Source organism: Polypterus senegalus, chromosome 1 (genome assembly GCF_016835505.1).
Source record: "Polypterus senegalus isolate Bchr_013 chromosome 1, ASM1683550v1, whole genome shotgun sequence".
NCBI lineage: Eukaryota > Metazoa > Chordata > Cladistia > Polypteriformes > Polypteridae > Polypterus > Polypterus senegalus.
Window position 1 is genome coordinate 145,840,369 of NC_053154.1, and position 20,120 is coordinate 145,860,488.

At 40.3% G+C, this 20,120-nt stretch overlaps 1 protein-coding gene across 6 annotated transcripts in view; it reads right to left on the reverse strand.

Annotated features, from left to right (window-relative positions):
* LOC120533188 (SPHK1 interactor, AKAP domain containing) overlaps positions 1-20,120 on the reverse strand; it is a 483,572-nt gene that overhangs the window by 100,186 nt on the left and 363,266 nt on the right. The window contains exon 1 of one of the 6 annotated variants that reach the window (XM_039759976.1): positions 5,141-5,182. The exons of the other annotated variants lie outside the window; for them this stretch is intronic. Coding sequence (XP_039615910.1) covers positions 5,141-5,149 — 9 coding nt within the window. The 5' untranslated portion in view covers positions 5,150-5,182. Of the gene's footprint in view, positions 1-5,140; positions 5,183-20,120 lie in introns of those variants that run through there. 6 annotated transcript variants of the gene reach the window in all.

The window sequence follows — 20,120 nt, forward strand, 5'->3', positions numbered from 1 at the left end:
AATATTGGCTCCGGCAGACCCCCGTGACCATGTAGTTAGGATATAGTGGGTTGGATAATGGATGGAAGTATAGGAATATGCAAGCTGAACACTGACAGCAATTTGGTCCAGAAACTGAATGGACACTCTGTAGCTGTGAGGCACAAGAGCTAAGTACAAAGCTGTCCATAGTTTAAACACACTTTATGTGAAAAAACAGCAGCAGCCAGAATAAATGGCCAGTTTACATGAATACCTTAGTGGGACACCAGCATGGGCAGATATGCAATGTGGTCCACAGGGTGTGTACAGCCGCACTAACCTGTCACAGACAGCCAGAGATACAAATTTCAGCACAGCACATACTTTATTTCTATGGGGAAAGGCTTTTGTCTCGTTTCCCCAACAGCAACTCTATGCAAACACAGCACCAAAGCACAGTCCTTCTTCTTCTTCTTCCTCTTCTCTTTTTCTATTTCTCTCAATCCTTCCTCCTCCACTCCTCCTGGCAAGCTCTGTCCATCTCCTCCCAACTCTGGCTCCCCAAGTAGTGGCAACTGGCTGCTTTTATAGGACTCCAGGTGTCCAACAACCTTCTTTGGGTGTGGTGGAAGTGCTGCTAAATAGGGTTCAGGAAACGTCCAGGTGCCCCCTGACGGTGGTCATGGGCCCCAGCAGGTTTGAGCTTCCATGCTCCAAACCTATGGCCCCGCCGCAAGCCAGGGGGGCTGCCCTGTAGGGTACCGGGGGAGATAGTGTCCGGAATAAGCTGTGTCCCAGGGCCCCAGCGGTCCACTACAGGAAATTACTGGATTACATGTCCTGTGTGTCTACTATTACTACTGAAGGGCTGTGCATCAGGTTTAGAACAAAAATGCAAAAAGTGGACAACGTCAGATCATAATGACCAGTACAGCACAAGAAAAATGTCTTTGTGACACCCTTTGAACAATTTAAAAAATAACAAATTATCACTTTGTGTGATATTATGTACTATAACACACACTGGTAAGGTTAATATGATGGTGAAGTGATGGTTGAGGGCTGCATGAAGATTTACAGATCTAGGAGGCCAAGAAGACCTCAACCATGAGAGGACAAACTGTGGCTATTTTAACATTTTACATCACCTAGCAAGAGGGTATTAAGTCATGTTCAGTAATGAATGCTGTTTCAAGATGTGGGGCTGATGATCACCAGATATTCACATAGAGATAATGCACTGCTCAGCCTGTTACCATTGCACCTCTCACCAGGAAAACCAGACGGAAAATGAGATTTGAAGAAGAAAATGAGAGCCATGGTCAATTTCATTAACTTTGTGTAGTATGTCTCCAGGTCTACCAATCATTTGAAGCATACATTAGTCCTTGCACTATTCCATGAACTTAAACAAACCAATGTGACTTTAAACAGATACTGGAGTCTCTGATCACATTAGTGTTTAATGTGACGTCGAACTGTCTGTCCTCTGTTCAACTAGGAATGTGCAGTTCAATAACACATCATTAATTCATTGACTGCTGAGAATTTCTCCCAAGTGTTTTTAACTTTCCATCCAGAGCTGGTACAGTCTCAACAGACTGAGGACCTGCTGAGTAATATCAATGGCTAATATGTATCTGTCCTAAATAAAGTTGCACCCATCAAGATCAAAACACAATGTCTGGACCCACACCTTCAATCACAGAAAAGCCACTCTACCTAAAAAGAGAACTTTCAAAGGCTGTTAATGGGTAGCTTCTAAGTAGTATTTATTACAGTGGTGTGAATTTTCGTAGGGTTAACCGTGATAGCTTGGCAGTACAGAGGGATCAGTGGAAAAAAAATCAATTTTTATTGTTAAGGGCCAAGTTGTTGTGATGTGAAATTTTGCATACAAGTTGAACAATATTTTACATGTCTTTATTTGTAACATAGACAATGCAATGTAATATTATGTGTTACATTACTCATAATAATAGGAATGGTTTGATGGTTTAAGAACCCCTTCCCCCATTTTAGGAATGAGTCTCTTTGTAATTTTATGACAGGGTTGGGGGAAGTGCCTCAAACAAGTCTGGCTAATATTTCTCTGCTATAGTCTCTCAGTCAACCCCCACAGGAAAGCCAGGCTGCCTAACTGCCAAGTTTTACCTTAACATATGGTTTGGAGGGCAGGTGTGAATGTATTCTGTCCCCCCATTGGCTGTTTGGAACTGTCTTGTATCAAAAGCCTTTAAGTACCACGGCACCTTATTGGCTCTAGGGGAGGATAGAAAGCCTATAAATTTGCTTGTTTTACCCAGCTCTCTCTCTCTCTCTCTCTCTTACCAAACTGATGAAAGAGCATCTCACACCATGAACTGAAAAGGACAACACAATGAAGAGCACAGCTCGGCAGCCATATTGAGACAGGCATGCTGCCTGTTATGAAGAAAATGGACCACAAGTAAACAACTGTCTGTGTGCCGTCTGAAACTACACATCACCATTTATCAGGCTGTATGGTTGCAAATATTCAAATGTACTTTGTATATTGTTATTATGTATGAATATTACTTCGGTGGGTTGGCACCCTGCCCGGGAATTGGTTCCTGCCTTGTGCCCTGTGTTGGCTGGGATTGGCTCCAGCAGACCCCCGTGACCCTGTGTTCGGATTGAGCGGGTTGGAAAATGGATGGATGGATGGATGTATGAATATTATCAATAATACATTATTTAAAGTTGTATTTTAACTCCTGCTTGTCTTTTACTCTATGTAATTGCCTGAGGTTAAAGATTAGAAGGGAAGATGTATAATTCATGCAAATTACATCCAAACCAACATGATAACATATATCTAAAAACAATTGCAGAGTTCATTAATTTTAAACCTATTCCAGCAGATGAGCTGCTGTCTACAAGCAATTATTTGTACAATTCAAACAGGTCGATATGTGATGCCCCAGACATTACTTTCCTTTCTTAACAGCACATTGTCCACCAGCACCATAATAAATGTAATTTTCTAGCTTATGGTGAAGAAAACACATCTTGAATTTCACAATTCCCCTTTTCTCAAATGCAACTGAAAGTATAGTCTCTAGACAGACTGATGAGAATCATGTGCAATAATTCATTTCAGTAATTTCCTTCTGATTTCACTCCAAAATAAAAGTTAAGAAACATTCATTCATCCATGTTCCAACTCATTTAATGTAGGTCTGTGTCAAATCTAGCACAATACGACATATGGCATGAACCAATATCACAGGCCGCAACATTCATATGTTGCCAATTTAGAGCCACCAACCAATGTATACCATAACAGAGACATCTTGGTAAGGTGAGAAGAACAATTAGACTTCAGCTCAGGACTCTGGAGCTGTAACACAAGAGCACTAGCCACAGTGCCAAACAAATAATGGGACAAAGCTGATTGAAGTTAACAATTACCTCCTTTAAAATACAGGTTTTCACACTTGTTCAAGGTTTTTCACTTCATCTTAGTTCTGACTTAAGGGCAGTGGATTTTGCAATTGGCCATCTTAGGGATGCCTGAACTACTTTATATCTTTGATGCATAGGTTGTACTTATTTTCTTTTGGGGAGTTTCTGTCTTTTCCAACTTTTGTTCCATTCCTCTGCACTTTTTCTTCTGGGCTTGTTGTATTTTCAGAGAACTGCATTACACCATTGTATAAATTTGTGTGAATGGGAGTGCCTGCATCTAGGGTTGTATCCTACCGTGCACCCATGTTGCAAGGACAGACCCCTTTCCTGTGTGCCCATGAATAGTTTTAAGAAGGTTTCAGAATGTTATAGGCTAAAAGCTAAAAGAAAAAGAAATAAAAATAAAAAGCAGATATAGCGCCACTATAACTGTGGCAGTGGCATAGTTCTCTGATTTTATTCCACTTGCCTAAAGATGGAATGTTAGTTATGTTAATTGTCTAGTGGAAATTGGTCCAGTGTGGGTGGTTGTATATCAGTAGTCTAAAAGGACTGGCTCCTATGTAGGACTGGGGACTGACAGGCACCTGATGCTACTGGTATAGGTGCCAACTTTTATATTCTGGACTTGGTTAAACAGGCTTGGATAAGTTATGTAATGCAAATAAACGAAGTACAAAAGGGCATTCAATGATTCCACATGTCCCGATCATTTGTTATGGAATGATCCACCTGAATGTTCAACTGATAAATGTTCCTTTATACTGTATAGCAGCTTATGCCTTTACAAGTCACTTCACAGATGAAACAAGATTTCACCGCACTATTTAAGGCTAAGAGACCCTGTCATGTAATGAAGAAAGTCATGGGAAGGAAAAGTAAACTGTGGACATCTGGACTGCCACATTTATTTACAGCTGAGAACTTGTGAACTTTGAATATTCCTTAGGAGCCTTCCAGTTAGGGGCATGTGCCACAGTTTGATCATGTTTGGTTATCTGGTGCCTCTACACTGGCCTAAATGTGGTTGTGTACATGAGTGAGTTCTGCAATGGTCCAGCACTGTTTCCAGCTTTACACTCCTTGCTGGCGGAACAGGTTCTGTCCTCCCAGGACCCACTAATTGGATTAAACTGGGCTGAAAGTCTCCCTTTATGCATAAAAGATACTAACCATGCTCTCAAGTCATTTGACAGCTTTAGGTTTCACGGTGCTGACTGCTTTATCTCTGCCATGGACATTATCTTTCTGTACTCCTCATGATGAAGGTCTCATTGTCCTAATTTAAGAGACATGCAGTCTAGGATCCTCCAAACAAACATGCTCATCAAACTGGCATAACTGTTTTTTACCCCCAATTATTTCTCTTTTGATAACAGCTCATCTTTTCACCAGGTCAGTGAAGTTGCCTCAGGTACCAGAATGAGCCGTAGCTATGCCAACATCTTTGTTAGCTGCGTGGAAGAGCATCTCTTTTCTTCCTGCCTAGGCTTCGTAACAGACCTGTACAAAAGATAAATCGATGCTTGTTTTGGTGATGCATCTTGCTCCAGAAGCTAGCTATAGGAATTCATTAAGGATTTTACTAGTTTCTATCAATTTCTCAGGTTTACAGTTAATGTTTCCATTACAACTGTACCAGTTTTAGATTTTAGTCTTTCAATCAGCTTTCCAGGACTAAAAACCTCAGTCTATTACAAGTCAAATGACTCACATAATTACCATCTGTACTCTCTAAAAACTCTACCTTTTTCATGTTTCCTTAGACTCCACCAATTCTGCAGTGATGAGGGATGACTCCTGAAATGAAGAATTTAGAATAAGAAGTTTCTTCATTGATAGAGTATACCCCTCTCATATTGTGGTCAGGGCCCTCAATCAAGCCAGGATCAGGCCTCATAACATCCACATTCACTAAGAGGAATCCCAATAATGAAACAAACATTCAACAGTTCCTTATATTCCATCCTAATACTCTCTCTCTCTCTCCCTCTCTCACAGGTCATTAGACAACATTTCCTCATTTTGCAGACCGATTCTTCTACACAAGCCTTTTTTGCTAAACTTTAGTTGATTTCTTACTATTGACCACCTAACCTATACAAACATCTCATCTGCAGTTCACTTCATAATGGACAGTCACATTCTATACCAGAAACTTTGAGCTATAACAAAAGCATGTGTCACATGCAAATATGGCACCAATAATACCATTGTATCTGTTCCCTCTGGTAAATTCGGTATTAAACAACTGGCCTCTTACCAGTCTAAAAATCTTGCTTACTGCATTTCTTGTAGAGAGCATTTTGCCATCTACAAAGGGGAAACAGCGAGATGACTTGCAGACTACTTCAGGGGCCATGTTTGAACCATTAAAATCAAAGACTTTGCAAAGCCTATTCCAGGACACTTCAGATTCCTAGATCATAGCCACACTAATCTCTCTTTTTGTATTCTTTCAGAGCGCTTCAAAGACACTTTCTGAAGAAAAACAGAATATGCTTAATGACCAGCTTTTTTTTAATTTCTCCCTTCATCTTTCCTAATGGCAGCTTCTTCTCACCTAACTTGTTCTCCTTTCATCGGCCACAGGTTGAAAGAATGCAAAAGATTACAATGTCAAAAAATGAGACAAGAGTGTGCAGCTTTCAATCTATGGGTCCAATTTACTTATAGTGTTTAAATTCCAAAGAAAAATACTACATGGTGTGAAATGAAAGAGACAACAAGTCATCACACTCCCAATGAAGCTAACAGGCTGCAGACTGAAACAGATGATGGTGCCAGTTTTGACCAGAAGGGAAGCCAAGAGAGCAAAGCAAAGATTTATATCATACAGTAAACCTATGAATGAAGCCAACCAGAGAACTTGACGTGAAATATACAGTCAGTTTCTGTTTGTGTATTGCATGATTGCCAAGAGGTTCAAGGCAAAGGAAATACATGAGACCATGTAAAGGTATAGTTTTTAGATTTGAAGCATAGGAGAAGGTGTCTGCTTAGGGTGAGTGAATGGGATTGAATCTCCAACCATGTCTGACTTACAGTCTCACACCTTACCTACATGTCTTGGGGTAAAATGAAATGTGCTTTTTACAGTTTGTTAAATAACACTTGTATTATTTAATTTGTATGGATATTAGGATTATTTAGATAAGATTAAACATTTAAGGGAATAAACTTGGCAAGCTAGCATTATTTTTGAAAGTGTGTATTTAAACAGGAACAGTGGGCAGGTATAATTAACTCATAGTTTATAAGGGGGCCACATAACTAATGACTCAGAGGTTTTGGTATTATAAACAGTGTGTTATAAAAGAATGTTGAATTCTGGGATGTATGTAAAGGGACTACAGAATTCTGGGAAGACACTGTAATGTCAAAACAAATGTTAAAACAGTGTTATTATTTATTAGAATGTATATACAGTATTTATTCTCAGATGAACTAAATAGAGTGTTTGACACAAGAGATGTGAGATGCAGTGATTGGTATAAGAGAGATAATTTTGAAGACGTAACAAAACATCAAGTGGACAGAGGATGAAAGCACAGATCCACCTACAAAACAAAAATGAGCCCCAACGGAGAAGAGGAGAAAGGCTCCATAATGGTATGTACTTTTAAAGGGCACCTTTTACAGTAGAAGAAAGGGTTTTCAATTTGCACAGACATCTCTTTTGGTTTTACTGATGCAAAGCTAGGGACATTGATTTGAATTGTTTATGTTTGAATGTTTTTTTTTCTATTTTGACCTCTACAATTAGATGCATGGTTTCTCTGCAAATGAACATCAGTAATGAGTAAAGTAAGTTTTGGGTATTTTCTCACTGAGACTGCTTTGTTTACTGACATTGCATGCCCTGGGGGATTCATATGTTTTTTGATGAGTGTTAATATATGAAGCTGTGCTCATTTAGGTGAACTCTTTCAAACGCAGCAACCCAAAAGCTGAAGGACATAGGTAACCTTGTAGGAGGCTGGTTCTTCTGGCCTTTGTTGGAGTATGTCTTGCATATTTATTCAAGTTCGAGCTGTGCTCATTCAGCTGATTCAGAAAGAATCCTCTCAAAGGTAGCAAATCGGGAGTGGATGAACATTTTGCTGTGTATAGTGGTGACAGCAGAGCTCTTGAAGCGGCTCTAGACCTTCGTATATACAGTAGTCCTTTCAAAGGTAGCCTTCTGGCAGTGGACCTATATATCCATGAATCCTTGCTACAGCCGAGTTCCATCAGTGACAAAAAGGCCATTTCTAAGGTATTCCTAGGCTCAGTCATTCTTAGGTTAAGGCATTTGTAATTTTAGGTTGTGATCTGGGAACAGGTCGTGTTCTGTAACCTGGCTAAAGGAAAGCTCTCATAGTGGCTCTAGGCCTTTGCTAAGGTACCTCAAGACTCTGTCTTTACAGTGGAGGAAACTGAGGTAGCCAGACTTGTTAAGGTATTGCAGAGTGAATGTTAACTCCTTACAGAGAAGGTAGCCAACCTTTAGTAAGGATGACAGTGATGAGTATATATGTTAAATAGGTAAATGTAGCCCAGGTTAAAATGTGCTTAACTAACTAACTGATTTATGTAAATAAGTTACTGATGTAAAAAATGTAAATGTTATGTTTTAAACTGTTCGTTTTAGTGTAGCAGTTCGTTACCTGGTTATGCAGACTTTTATTTTGATAACCGGATGGGTAGAAAAACGGAAGGTGGTGGAAGAACCGCGAGAGAAAAAAGAAAAAAGAGGGAGAAAGCAGGACGCCGAGTTGGTGTAGCAGAAAGTTTGGGGAGACAAATTATCAGCACGATAATTTGCTGGAATATGAACTGCTGATATAAACGGAGAATTTCGATTAGACGTTCGCAGTGTTTATCCGGCAATGAACCACTCGTTAACTCAGCGAGGAGAAGTAGCAAGGTGAAGAGGCAGTAGCTAACGCAGCTCAACACGCTTCTGGTGGACGTTCGTTTATTTGGAGACGCTTTCAGGATTAGCTCAGCAGCGGTTCCCTGCTCGTGGATAGAGGCGGAGAAGTCGGAAGGATTTGATGGACTGATAACCACATTGCCAAGTAGGGTACTTTTTTATTTTGTTTTGTTGCTCCTGGTGGAGTGAAGGGACCGTTAGGTTTTTATCGCAACGCTCACAAGCTACTGAATCAGGCCTGCAACGTTTTGTTTTAAATAGTGTGACAAGAGTGAATGTGTTTTTATTATTAATAGTGTAATATAGTTTTGATTATTTCCAGTTTATTACTTGTGTTTTGTTGGTTTATAATTAAAAGGGAGTTTACCATTGTTTTATAACCCAGTTTCTTGGTGTTTTTCTATAAGTTTGTTTAGTATAAACCATTGAGTTGGGAACAAATGTAACAGGTAACTTAATCTACCTTTATTTATTTGTTATTACCTGACCAGTGTATTGCTATACTTAATTAATAATGTTTTGTTCATAGTGACCCGAGACTCAAAATATTAAAGTAATTAAAATTATACTAATTTAGGCATTGGAGTGAAGAACTCGGGGCCCCTTTCTACACACTGTTAGAGTAGACGGGCTACATAAAATGGAGGCACCGCTGGGATAACTGTGTCTTGGGTAACCAGTGAGTTTTTTTGTTTGGTTTAGTTTTGAAAAAAAAAAATTCCGCTAAGTAATGGCTGAGAAAACTGAGTTAGTTTCTGAGTTAAAGAAATGGTGCAGGGGTGAAGGATTGAGTGAGGCTCATGGACTGTTAGTTATTGTCCCTGAAGATGTGGAAATAGCACATATTGAAGAGACTCTTGGGACTATTAAGTGCTTGGGCAGAGTACGTGTTAGGGGAAGGATTTTCAATTTGGAACTGAACAGCCTCATGGTCTTGTGTGAAAGCAAAACGCCCTAACTGCCGAAAGTGTCCCACCTGAGGTGCATCCTCCTGAGGGTGGAGAGGCATGGCCATTAGTTATCATAGATAGAGCCCCAGCTGCAGATGAAAACTTTCATACCAAATTAAAGTTGCTAATGCAGGCTGAGGGGAAAACTATGGAGGACATTAAAGCTCTACTGCCAGGTGCACAGAAGCCCACTGGCTCAGCTGATTCAGTGATACAGGCATTTGGTGACTTCTTAGAAAAGACCCATAGACCCTCGTCTGAAGGTGGATATCGCCGCCTACGCATCTTCTCAGGAACACAGCCTGTCCCAGCAGGAGAGGAGCAGTTTGACCACTGGCTTGAGCAAGCATGGCTTATGGTGGAGGAGAGTGAATATACAGCTAAGGAGAAAAAACGCCGTTTAATGGAGAGTTTAAAAGGCCCAGCACTAGAAATAGCAAAGGCTGTACGAACCAGTGATCCTGATGCTAACCCTACAAAGTACTTAGAAGCTCTTGAAAGTGCCTTTGGGACTGCAGAATCAGGGGATGATCTGTATTTTGCTTTTAGACTGATGCAGCAGCAAACAGGGGAGAAATTGTCAGATTTCCTCAGACGTTTAGAACGGTCTCTCTCTAAGGTTGTTCAGAGAGGTGGCCTTCCCCATGCTAATATGGATAGAGCACGTTTGGAGCAGATATTGAGAGGTGCCGTTGCGCAGACCTAATGCTAATTCAGTTGCGTTTAAGAGAGAAAGACTGAGCCACCCACCTTTCTACAACTCTTGAGTGAAATACGCTGAAGAAGAATATGAGGCTTCCAGGAGGAAACTCACCGCTTTTGTGCATCCGGTACAGCCAAAACAGACAAGTGATTTAAAACAAGCTGAGATTCAAAGCTTAAAAGCGGAACTTAAGGAGCTCAAGTCTATAGTTACATCTGCTGCAATTTCATCGACTGAAACTCAGAAAGAGTGCTCAGATAGTATGTTTTCAGCCGATACACACGTAGGTGAGCTCCGTGCTTTACAGAAACAAGTAAAGAGACTACAGATCCAATTAAATAAGAAAATGACACCAGCCGATAGTTCAGCCAACCCAACTACGGTGTCAGCAGTGGAAGTTTCCCCTAAAGTAGTAAGCTCTTCCCTAGAATCTCCAGACTAGCTGAGGAGCAATTCTGCTACCGGTGTGGGGAAAATGGACATTTTGCAAATAAGTGCAATAATCAAGAGAATCAGAGCAAAGTCATTAAAAGACTAATTCATGCCCTGAAACCGTCTAGGGAGAGTCAGCCTAGGACTAACCCGTCAAGGGATGAAAAACACTGCATAGTTAAAGAAGTTTTGCAATCGCACCAGAACAGGCAGGAATACCTGATGGTTTGATTGGTCCACCTAGCATAGTACAGTTAAAAGTTAATGGTCATTCCTGTGATGCTCTGTTTGACAGTGGCTCCCAGGTTACTATCATCTTCGAGGCATGGTATCAAGAACACCTGTGTGATGTCCCAATACATCCTGTGTCTGGACTGGCTATTTGGGGTTTGAGTGAATCACAGGATAGTTACCCCTACCGTGGTTACATTGTAGTGGACCTTGAGTACCCAGCTGAAGTTATTGGTACCTGTAAAACTGTAACTGTTCTTGCACTCATTTGCCCCAGTCCTAGGACTGCGGACCAGACCCCTGTTATTGTTGGCACAAATACCAGTCATGTCAGGAGTTTAGTAAAGCAGTGCAGAGACCGTGGATTTGATATCACACAAACTCTAGGAATACAGGCTGACTGCATCAATGAGATTGCTGTTACTGATCCTGTCTCACTCACCTGTGATGAAGATGACAAAGTTGGTGTGGTGACATGGCAGGGCCCCGGATCTTTGACTATTCACCCGGATGAGGACCAGCCAATTGTCTGTAAAGTTGATTTTAATCGTCCATTAGGGAAAGAGATACTGATGGTTGATTCATCTCCCTTAGCTCCACTTCCTGCCAGCGTGTTACTGCAGTCCATGGTGTGCCAGCCCATGAAGTGAATGTTAACAGTTTCCGAATTTTGATCCAGAACCAGTCAATTAGAGAGGCGATCATACCAGTGGGAACAGTCATGGGACATATGTATCTCACTGAAAGTGTTACTGCTGTCCCTCCTGAAAAGACACCATCAGCAAGTTTGGATGTCAGCCAGATTAATTTTGGGGACTCACCTGTTTCAGAGGAGTGGAAAGAACGGTTGAAGCAGAAGCTGTCCAAAAGACCCAACGTTTTCTCCTTGAATAACTGGGATGTGGGATTAGCTAAAGGGGTAGAGCATACCATTCGGCTATCTGACCCCAAACCATTTAGACAGCGTTCTCGCCTCACTCCTGCAGACATCGATGATGTGAGAAATCACCTCCAGGAGCTCCTATGTGCGGGCATTATTAAAGAGTCTCGCAGCCCCTATGCTTCACCAATAGTGATTGTGAGAAAGAAAAATGGGACTATAAGGATGTGCATTGATTATAGACTACTGAACAGCCGAACAGTGCCTGATCAGTATACAACACCTTGCATTGATGATGCATTGGATTCCTTGTCTGGAAGCAAGTGGTTTTCTGTCCTTGATTTGAGGAGTGGCTATTATCAAATAGCCATGGCTGAGGAAGACAAGGAGAAGACTGCATTCATCTGCCCCCTGGGGTTTTTCCAGTTTGAACGTATGCCCCAGGGAATAACTGGAGCCCCTGCTACTTTCCAAAGATTGATGGAAAAAACAGTTGGTGACATGAACCTGCTCCAAGTTCTTGTGTATCTGGATGATTTGATAATCTTCGGAAAGACTTTGGAAGAACATGAGGAGAGACTTCTCAAAGTGCTCGACCGACTTGAAGAGGCTGGTCTGAAGATCTCCCTTGATAAGTGTCAGTTTTGTCAGTCCAAGGTGAAGTATCTTGGACACATTGTGTCAGCAGATGGTGTCTCTCCTGATCCAGAAAAGATTGAGGCCGTTATCACCTGGCCCCAGCCTACTGACCTGAAAACCTTGAGATCCTTTTTAGGCTTTTGTGGTTATTACAGGAGGTTCATAGCCAACTATGCTTCTATTGTCCGGCCACTAACTGAACTAACAAAAGGTTATGCCCCAACACAAAGGAGCGAAAGCATAACAAAGATCCTATCAAGAGCTACCTGAGAGAGTCGGAGCCCTTTGGCAACAGATGGGACCAGTCTTGTACTGATGCATTCTATAAGATCATATATTGTCTGACCCATACACCTGTGCTGGCATTTGCTGATCCTGACAAGCCATATATCCTACATGTGGATGCTAGCTTAAAGGGAATTGGAGCTGTTCTCTACCAGGAACACCCTGAGGGATTAAGACCAGTGGCATTTGCCAGTAGGAAGTTGAGTCAATCTGAAAAGAACTATCCGATACACCAGCTTGAGTTCCTGTCTCTCAAGTGGGCTGTTGTGGACAAATTCCATGATTACCTGTATGGGGCTAAATTCACAGTACGCACGGACAACAATCCCTTGACTTACGTGCTGACAACAGCAAAACTAAATGCAGTTGGACACAGATGGCTCGCCTTATCCACATATAATTTTGCTGTACAGTACCGACCTGGTAAGCACAACATAGATGCTGACCTTCTCTCTAGAAACTTTCCAAATGATGTTGACATTACCGAATGGGAGGCCATATCCCAGGAGGGGGTGAAGTCCATCTGTCAACGGGTCTGCCTCTTCAAATCTTTAGACAGTCCACCCAGGTATGTGGATCAGTTGGGAGCATCCTCTGATTGTGTTCCTGACATTTATGCATTCCCAATGCGCTTGGAATTGAAGTCACTGGAGCACATGTCAAAACCAGAACTTCTACGGGCTCAGAGAGCTGATAATGTGATTGGACCTGCTATTCAAGCAATTCTGCAACAGACCTGGCCAGAGGATACCACTAATAGTCCAGAGCTCGCTCAGTTGAAAAGAGAAGCTGACAAACTGATCCTGAAGGATGGCTTACTTCATCGGAGAAGCAAACGACCTTCAGGTGAACAATTCATACAACTTGTTTTACCAAAGGAGTTTCGTGAAACTGTGCTAAAGTCATTGCATGATGATTTAGGACACCTTGGCATTGATCGAACTACTGACTTGTTGAGGAGTAGATTTTTCTGGCCCAAAATGTCAAAAGATGCAGAGCAGCATGTTAAGAACTGTGGCAAATGTATTCTTCGCAAATCCCTTGTCAAAAGGCAGCTCCTTTACATCAGATCACCAGTACTGGGCCAATGGACCTTGTATGTATTGACTTTCTCTCAATAGAACCTGACTCCAGGGGCCTGGGAAATGTTTTAGTGGTCACTGATCATTTCACACGCTATGCCCAGGCTTTCCCTACAAAGAATCAGAAAGCACATACGGTGGCAAAGATCCTAGTTGACAAGTACTTTGTGCATTATGGCCTGCCTGCTAGAATCCATTCTGATCAGGGGCGAGATTTTGAAAGTCGTGTAATCAAAGATCTCTTAAAGATGATGGGAATTAGGAAGTCACGTACTACTCCCTATCACCCGAGGGAGATCCCCAGCCGGAAAGATTCAATAGAACTTTACTCTCCATGTTAGGGACTTTGTGTAAAAATAAGAAACGACAATGGAGCCAACATGTAGGATATTTGGTCCATGCCTACAACAGTACAAGATGTGATGCCACAGGGTATTCACCCTACTTTTTGATGTTTGGTAGAGAGGCCAGACTTCCTGTAGATGTGTGTTTTGGTACATCTCCGAAGGAAAGGGAGATAGTCACTCAGTGTATGTTGCAAAGTTGAAGGAAGACTTGCAGAGGGCTTTCCAATTAGCCTCTGAGGCAGCTGATAAGAGTCATCAAAGAAATAAAAGGGCCTATGACAAAAGAGTTAGTTTCCAGTCTCTGGAGATTGGTGACCGAGTCTTAATTAGGAACTTAGGACTGAAAGGAAAACACAAACTGCAAACCCGATGGAGTTCTGTTCCATACACAGTAATGGGAAAAATGCCCAATCTTCCTGTCTATAGGGTTAAACCTGAAAGGGGAAAAGGAGACATCAAAACAATTCACAGAGACCACATTCTCCCGATAGGACAACTTGTACGATTTCCAAGGACAGAGGTGGATAGTGATTCTCCTGTCAAGCCAGACACCAGAGATGAGACTTATAAGAGAAGAAAGCGAATCATACCAGAGGTTCGAAAACCTCACATGAGTTCCAAGATTCAGACTTATCCTCTGACTCTGAATACTGTCAACCTAGTAGACCCTATTATACACAATCAAGGAATTTGGAGCAAAAGCCAAGGAGTTCTGCTGAATCCTCGGTTGTTTTAGAAGAAGTGGTTACTCATTCACAGTCAGATGAGGGCCATGACGAGAATGGTTCTGAGGAAGAACCCCTAAATGAAAGAGAACAAGAGTCTAGCCAGGATTCTGCTTCTGAATGTGACAGTCTTTCCAGTAAAGAAGAGTCGGAACAAGACCCAGACACTACTGGGGCACCAGCTATAAAAGAGACAGAAAGTCCTAGTAATTCCAGAAGACTTAGAGAGACTGAGTCACGTCCCAAAAGAGCAGTGAAACCAGTAGTTAAGTTAACATATGATGAGCCAGGGAAAGGCAGAGATCAGCCTATTACAATCATACACAGAGGTGTTGTAATTAAAATTGGGAACAGTTAGAAATGTGAATGTTTGCCACCTTACCCATTATTATGAGTAAATAGTTAAGTCTGTTGGGGACACCAGACATTTAAAAGGGGGAGGGTGTAGCCCAGGTTAAAAATGTGCTTAACTAACTAACTGATTTATGTAAATAAGTTACTGATGTAAAAAAAATGTAAATGTTATGTTTTAAACTGTTCGTTTTAGTGTAGCAGTTCGTTACCTGGTTATGCAGACTTTTATTTTGATAACCGGATGGGTAGAAAAAACGGAAGGTGGTGGAAGAACGCGAGAGAGAAAAAGAAAAAGAGGGAGAAAGCAGGACGCCGAGTTGGTGTAGCAGAAAGTTTGGGGAGACAAATTATCAGCACGATAATTTGCTGGAATATGAACTGCTGATATAAACGGAGAATTTCGATTAGACGTTCGCAGTGTTTATCCGGCAATGAACCACTCGTTAACTCAGCGAGGAGAAGTAGCAAGGTGAAGAGGCAGTAGCTAACGCAGCTCAACACGCTTCTGGTGGACGTTCGTTTATTTGGAGACGCTTTCAGGATTAGCTCAGCAGCGGTTCCCTGCTCGTGGATAGAGGCGAGAAGTCGGAAGGATTTGATGGACTGATAACCACATTGCCAAGTAGGGTACTTTTTTATTTTGTTTTGTTGCTCCTGGTGGAGTGAAGGGACCGTTAGGTTTTTATCGCAACGCCACAAGCTACTGAATCAGGCCTGCAACGTTTTGTTTTAAATAGTGTGATAAGAGTGAATGTGTTTTTATTATTAATAGTGTAATATAGTTTTTGATTATTTCCAGTTTATTACTTGTGTTTTGTTGGTTTATAATTAAAAGGGGAGTTTACCATTGTTTTATAACCCAGTTTCTTGGTGTTTTTCTATAAGTTTGTTTAGTATAAACCATTGAGTTGGGAACAAATGTAACAGGTAACTTAATCTACCTTTATTTATTTGTTATTACCTGACCAGTGTATTGCTATACTTAATTAATAATGTTTTGTTCATAGTGACCCGAGACTCAAAATATTAAAGTAATTAAAATTATACTAATTTAGGCATTGGAGTGAAGAACTCGGGGCCCCTTTCTACACACTGTTAGAGTAGACGGGCTACATAAATATCACAGTGTGTATATGTGAACCAAGGCAAATAATTTAGGTATTTCCAGGGTTAACTTGTTTATAAATAAAAAAAGGAAACCTGGTGATTAAAATGTCTTTTTGAACAGTTTATAATGATAAAACACCATTGCACTATTACACACTCTCACATAAGCTCTTCCCTAGTCCCTTTCTGCAATGCCAACATCTGGTTTTTTAGCCATTTTTGTTTTTTTTTGCTTCTGTTGTTAACCTCCGTCCTGAATTGAGCTTTTTGTCTTGCGTCCATAACTGCCATAGTGGCCATTGCCTCTCCATTACTCTGTACAGCAAACACTAGGTACAGAAAAATGGAAGGGCAGATGAATAGAAAGAAGCTCAATTTAAAAAAAAGAAGCCTAGGCAAAGCTTTTAGCTATAATTGCGTATGCCTCTCATTTGCACTTGAAAGTTCTTTCCAATGACTGAATATTGCACGTAATTACACATAAACGCTACTATTTACCAAATGTGTTTGAAGGCTTAATAGTGCCACTTGTTTATTCAGAAATTACGTGCCGCATTAATATAAATCAAATTCTTCCATTCTGTAGATTGCAACAAAGTTTTTTTTTCACTGACAGATACCACTCAAGTGTACTCCTCCTCTTTGGAATAAAGGAGCTTTCCAGAGATTTATTCAGATGCTCAAGCACAAGCTTAACATCCCTGCCAATACTGTACAACCGAGCAGGAGCACGTCATGAGGAAATCTCTTCAGTTCCAAAGACACATTGAAGAAAAATGCAAAACCTGAGAATTTTTGGGAGTTAATGTAAAAATGCCATTGTGACCTTTCAAGTTGCATAACAGGCTGTCATTTTATTCTAATATACAAATTTAAATGACCCTTTTATCAGCTTTCATTGCAATGGGAAACTGCCCAGTATTTGCTTGTAGTGATTTTGTTAACAGCTTTTAATGTCCTCCCATATTAAAGGGCAGGAGGAATATGGGGGAAAAAGGGGTGCCTAGGATTTTCAAGTCCATTTCTTGACCATAGAGTACACTCTCTGTATGAATGGATACTAAAAGATATCCAGAAATTGAGAGATTTAGGAAAAGTCCACCTTAAAGCATTAGCATTTGTTTAAGGCAAAGTTTCAAAAGACAGGGTCATCATTTACTGTACTGGCATAATGAAATGACAGAGTTACATTTATTTTCAGCATAAAGCTTACTTTTACCTGGCTGGTAGTTTGAGTCTAGCAGAATCATGAAAATTTAGTCAAATTAACTTTTTGCATAACTGTGCAATTATTTTAAAAATGTCTGAATATCAATACCATTCTCTTTTACATTTTAAATGGTTAGAATGATTGAATGGATGAATCAATGTGGGCAGTTATGATTAATTTTCATCCAGCATTTACACTGTCTTCAGGGCATAACACATTTTCGTCTTGTCTTCTGCACCTAGGCCTGTAATGCTGTCAAGTTGACCCAGTTCACTTCACAGCTCTAAGTGATAAAGGAAAATGAGATCTGAAATCTGCCTGTTCAAGGTTGTTAGTACACAGTCACCCACATAATAATCATGCAGGATGACTGAGTGGAGACTCAGAAGAACTGGAGTGGGAAAAGGTTAATTGTAGAATTGCCTTACAGCTAGAAAGTAGAGGGAATGCACATGCAAATCTTTCATTTTAATAGAAAAATTCAAAAGGTGAAAATTGGTTTCAAATAGCAAAAAAGTTTAGCATTACTACTGGAGACTGAAAAAATGCGTCTGAAGCAAATAACAAAGCTAGTTAAAAACAGTCAAAAGATAGATAGATAGATAGATAGATAGATAGATAGATAGATAATCTATCCATATGTCTATCTATCTATCTAGACGACTCTTGGTTTGGAAAAACCTTTGTAGAATATTGCCGTAAGACACTGTCAAATTATTAATTGTATAATTTGTTTGTGCACAGCTCTTCACAGAAGACTGGCCTTGATCTCCATACAAACCACCATCAACCAACATTGTCAATGAAATGCAGAATTAGCCAAAAAGAAACATGTAGCACATGCTGAAGACTGGAAGCTTAGTGACGTTGTAGAAGAGGTAATGAAAAACTGATGTGAATGTCAGAGCAAATCAAAGGATTTTTGGTAATTTGTCTGAGTGAGTGTCAGTCAGGGCTTATTAGAAACCACTGCCAAAATCTGTCTCTGTGTCACTCCATTTTGTTAGATGAATATACAGTGATGTGACAGTTTTGCGAGCCTTGACAAAAAGGCAACAGTAGCTTCTTTGTCAATACATGACAGAAAAAAGCTTCAGGGAACTCACTGTGTGTCATGGTCAATTTTGGTTTTATAGGATAATGGAGATGTGCAACCTAAGCATTTAGTGTCAAGATGCATTCAGTCATCCATTCATGTATTACTGAACCAGGTTTTGTACACATTCAGAATTATATTAGCTACAGCTTATACCAGAATTATGCATATAACACAAAGATCAGCCCCTGATGGGATGTAGGGCGCATGTCCTCACACATACACATCCACGTTCACTGACATTGGGCCAATATTGAGCCAATCTAACCTGCGAGGAAGTGTCAAAGTGCATTTTGATGAAAATGTTATGGCAGATGTTTCCATGAGCAAAATCTGCTGTTTAGAATTTGGCAGGCTGACTTTGTCAAATTTACCACATTTTTGTCAGTCTGAATTCACTTGCAGTGGGTAGGATTTAATGTCTGTTTAAAAGCATAAAAGCCGTTTCACTGCAGATAGTGACATGTTTAGTCTGTTCTTCGGCTTATGCATTGTGCACTTAAGAGCTGATATGAGTTTTCTGGCTGTCATTTTGAGACTTGAAAACTAGGAAAAAATTGGAGTCATATGATTCATTTTTATTTACATGATCCAGTAACTGTAAAATTCTCCTTGAGACAAGTTGAAGTGAGATTTAGTTTCTCATTTGGTTCTGATTACAGTTCATGCAATTCAAGGCATTTCATAAAGTAAATTCTAATAGTCCATTCATGGCTGCCTCATAATCAAGAGGCAGTTGTATTTGGCACCTTAAATCAATAGTTTATCTGAACTGAAAGAAATTCACAATTAAAGATCACACATGGCATATGCTCCAGTCCAGTTAACAGAAAACAAGCAGTGTGCAGTGCAATAAGGAATGCCATCCCTAGGAAATTTGAAACACATCAATTGGTTTGTCGAAGTCCATTTCCTGCTGATTCAGAGTGATAGAAGGACCAGGTTATGGTGACATCCCCAAGACTCGATCATTCCAACTTCCTGGGTATCCATAATTGTGTGCAGTGATGATGGAGTTTTTTGTGGCTCACATTAGGTCAGTTGCAACAAATTATGAATACTACAGAATATGTGAACACTTTGGTTTATTGGCATCCACTATTCAAGGTAGCACAATATTATTTTGTGAATTGGGTTTTCAGAAGGACAACACTCTTGGCCACAAGGATAGGAAAGTCATGACCTGATTCTAGAGACCAGAAAGTGAATTCGGCAAAATTCCAAGCTCCCATACTGTTTGAACTTTGATGACATAATACAGAACAAGCTATGTAGAACTGAGAACCACCAGCTAATCTGCAACAACTACAATATGTCAAAACTGGAATCAACCCTGAGCACCATGCTTCACTTTCAATAGCATTTTGAATCCATGATCCAGTTATAACATGCTGTAGTTAGGGCAGATTTTGCTCAAATGTTTGAAAGTTTTTCTTCATGTAAAAAAAAAACAGTTGGAATATATTACCAAGTTGTGTGTTGGAGAGTAGGGTTTTAGTGATTTCCAAAAGTCAATCTTATTTTGGACAAATTAAATTAACAGGATGGATGAGCTTGTTGGACTGAATAGCCTGCAACTGGTTGCAATTGCTCTGATGTTCTAAAATGGGGGCTTATGATATTAGTGAAGCAGAATTCAGTATCCATTTTATTTAAGTTTAATGATTTAAGATGTATTGAATTTTCAGTCTGAAACCAAAACAAAAATGAATTGTTTGTTATGTCCAACACACATACACTCAAGGAAAAAAAAAGAATCTTGTACCAA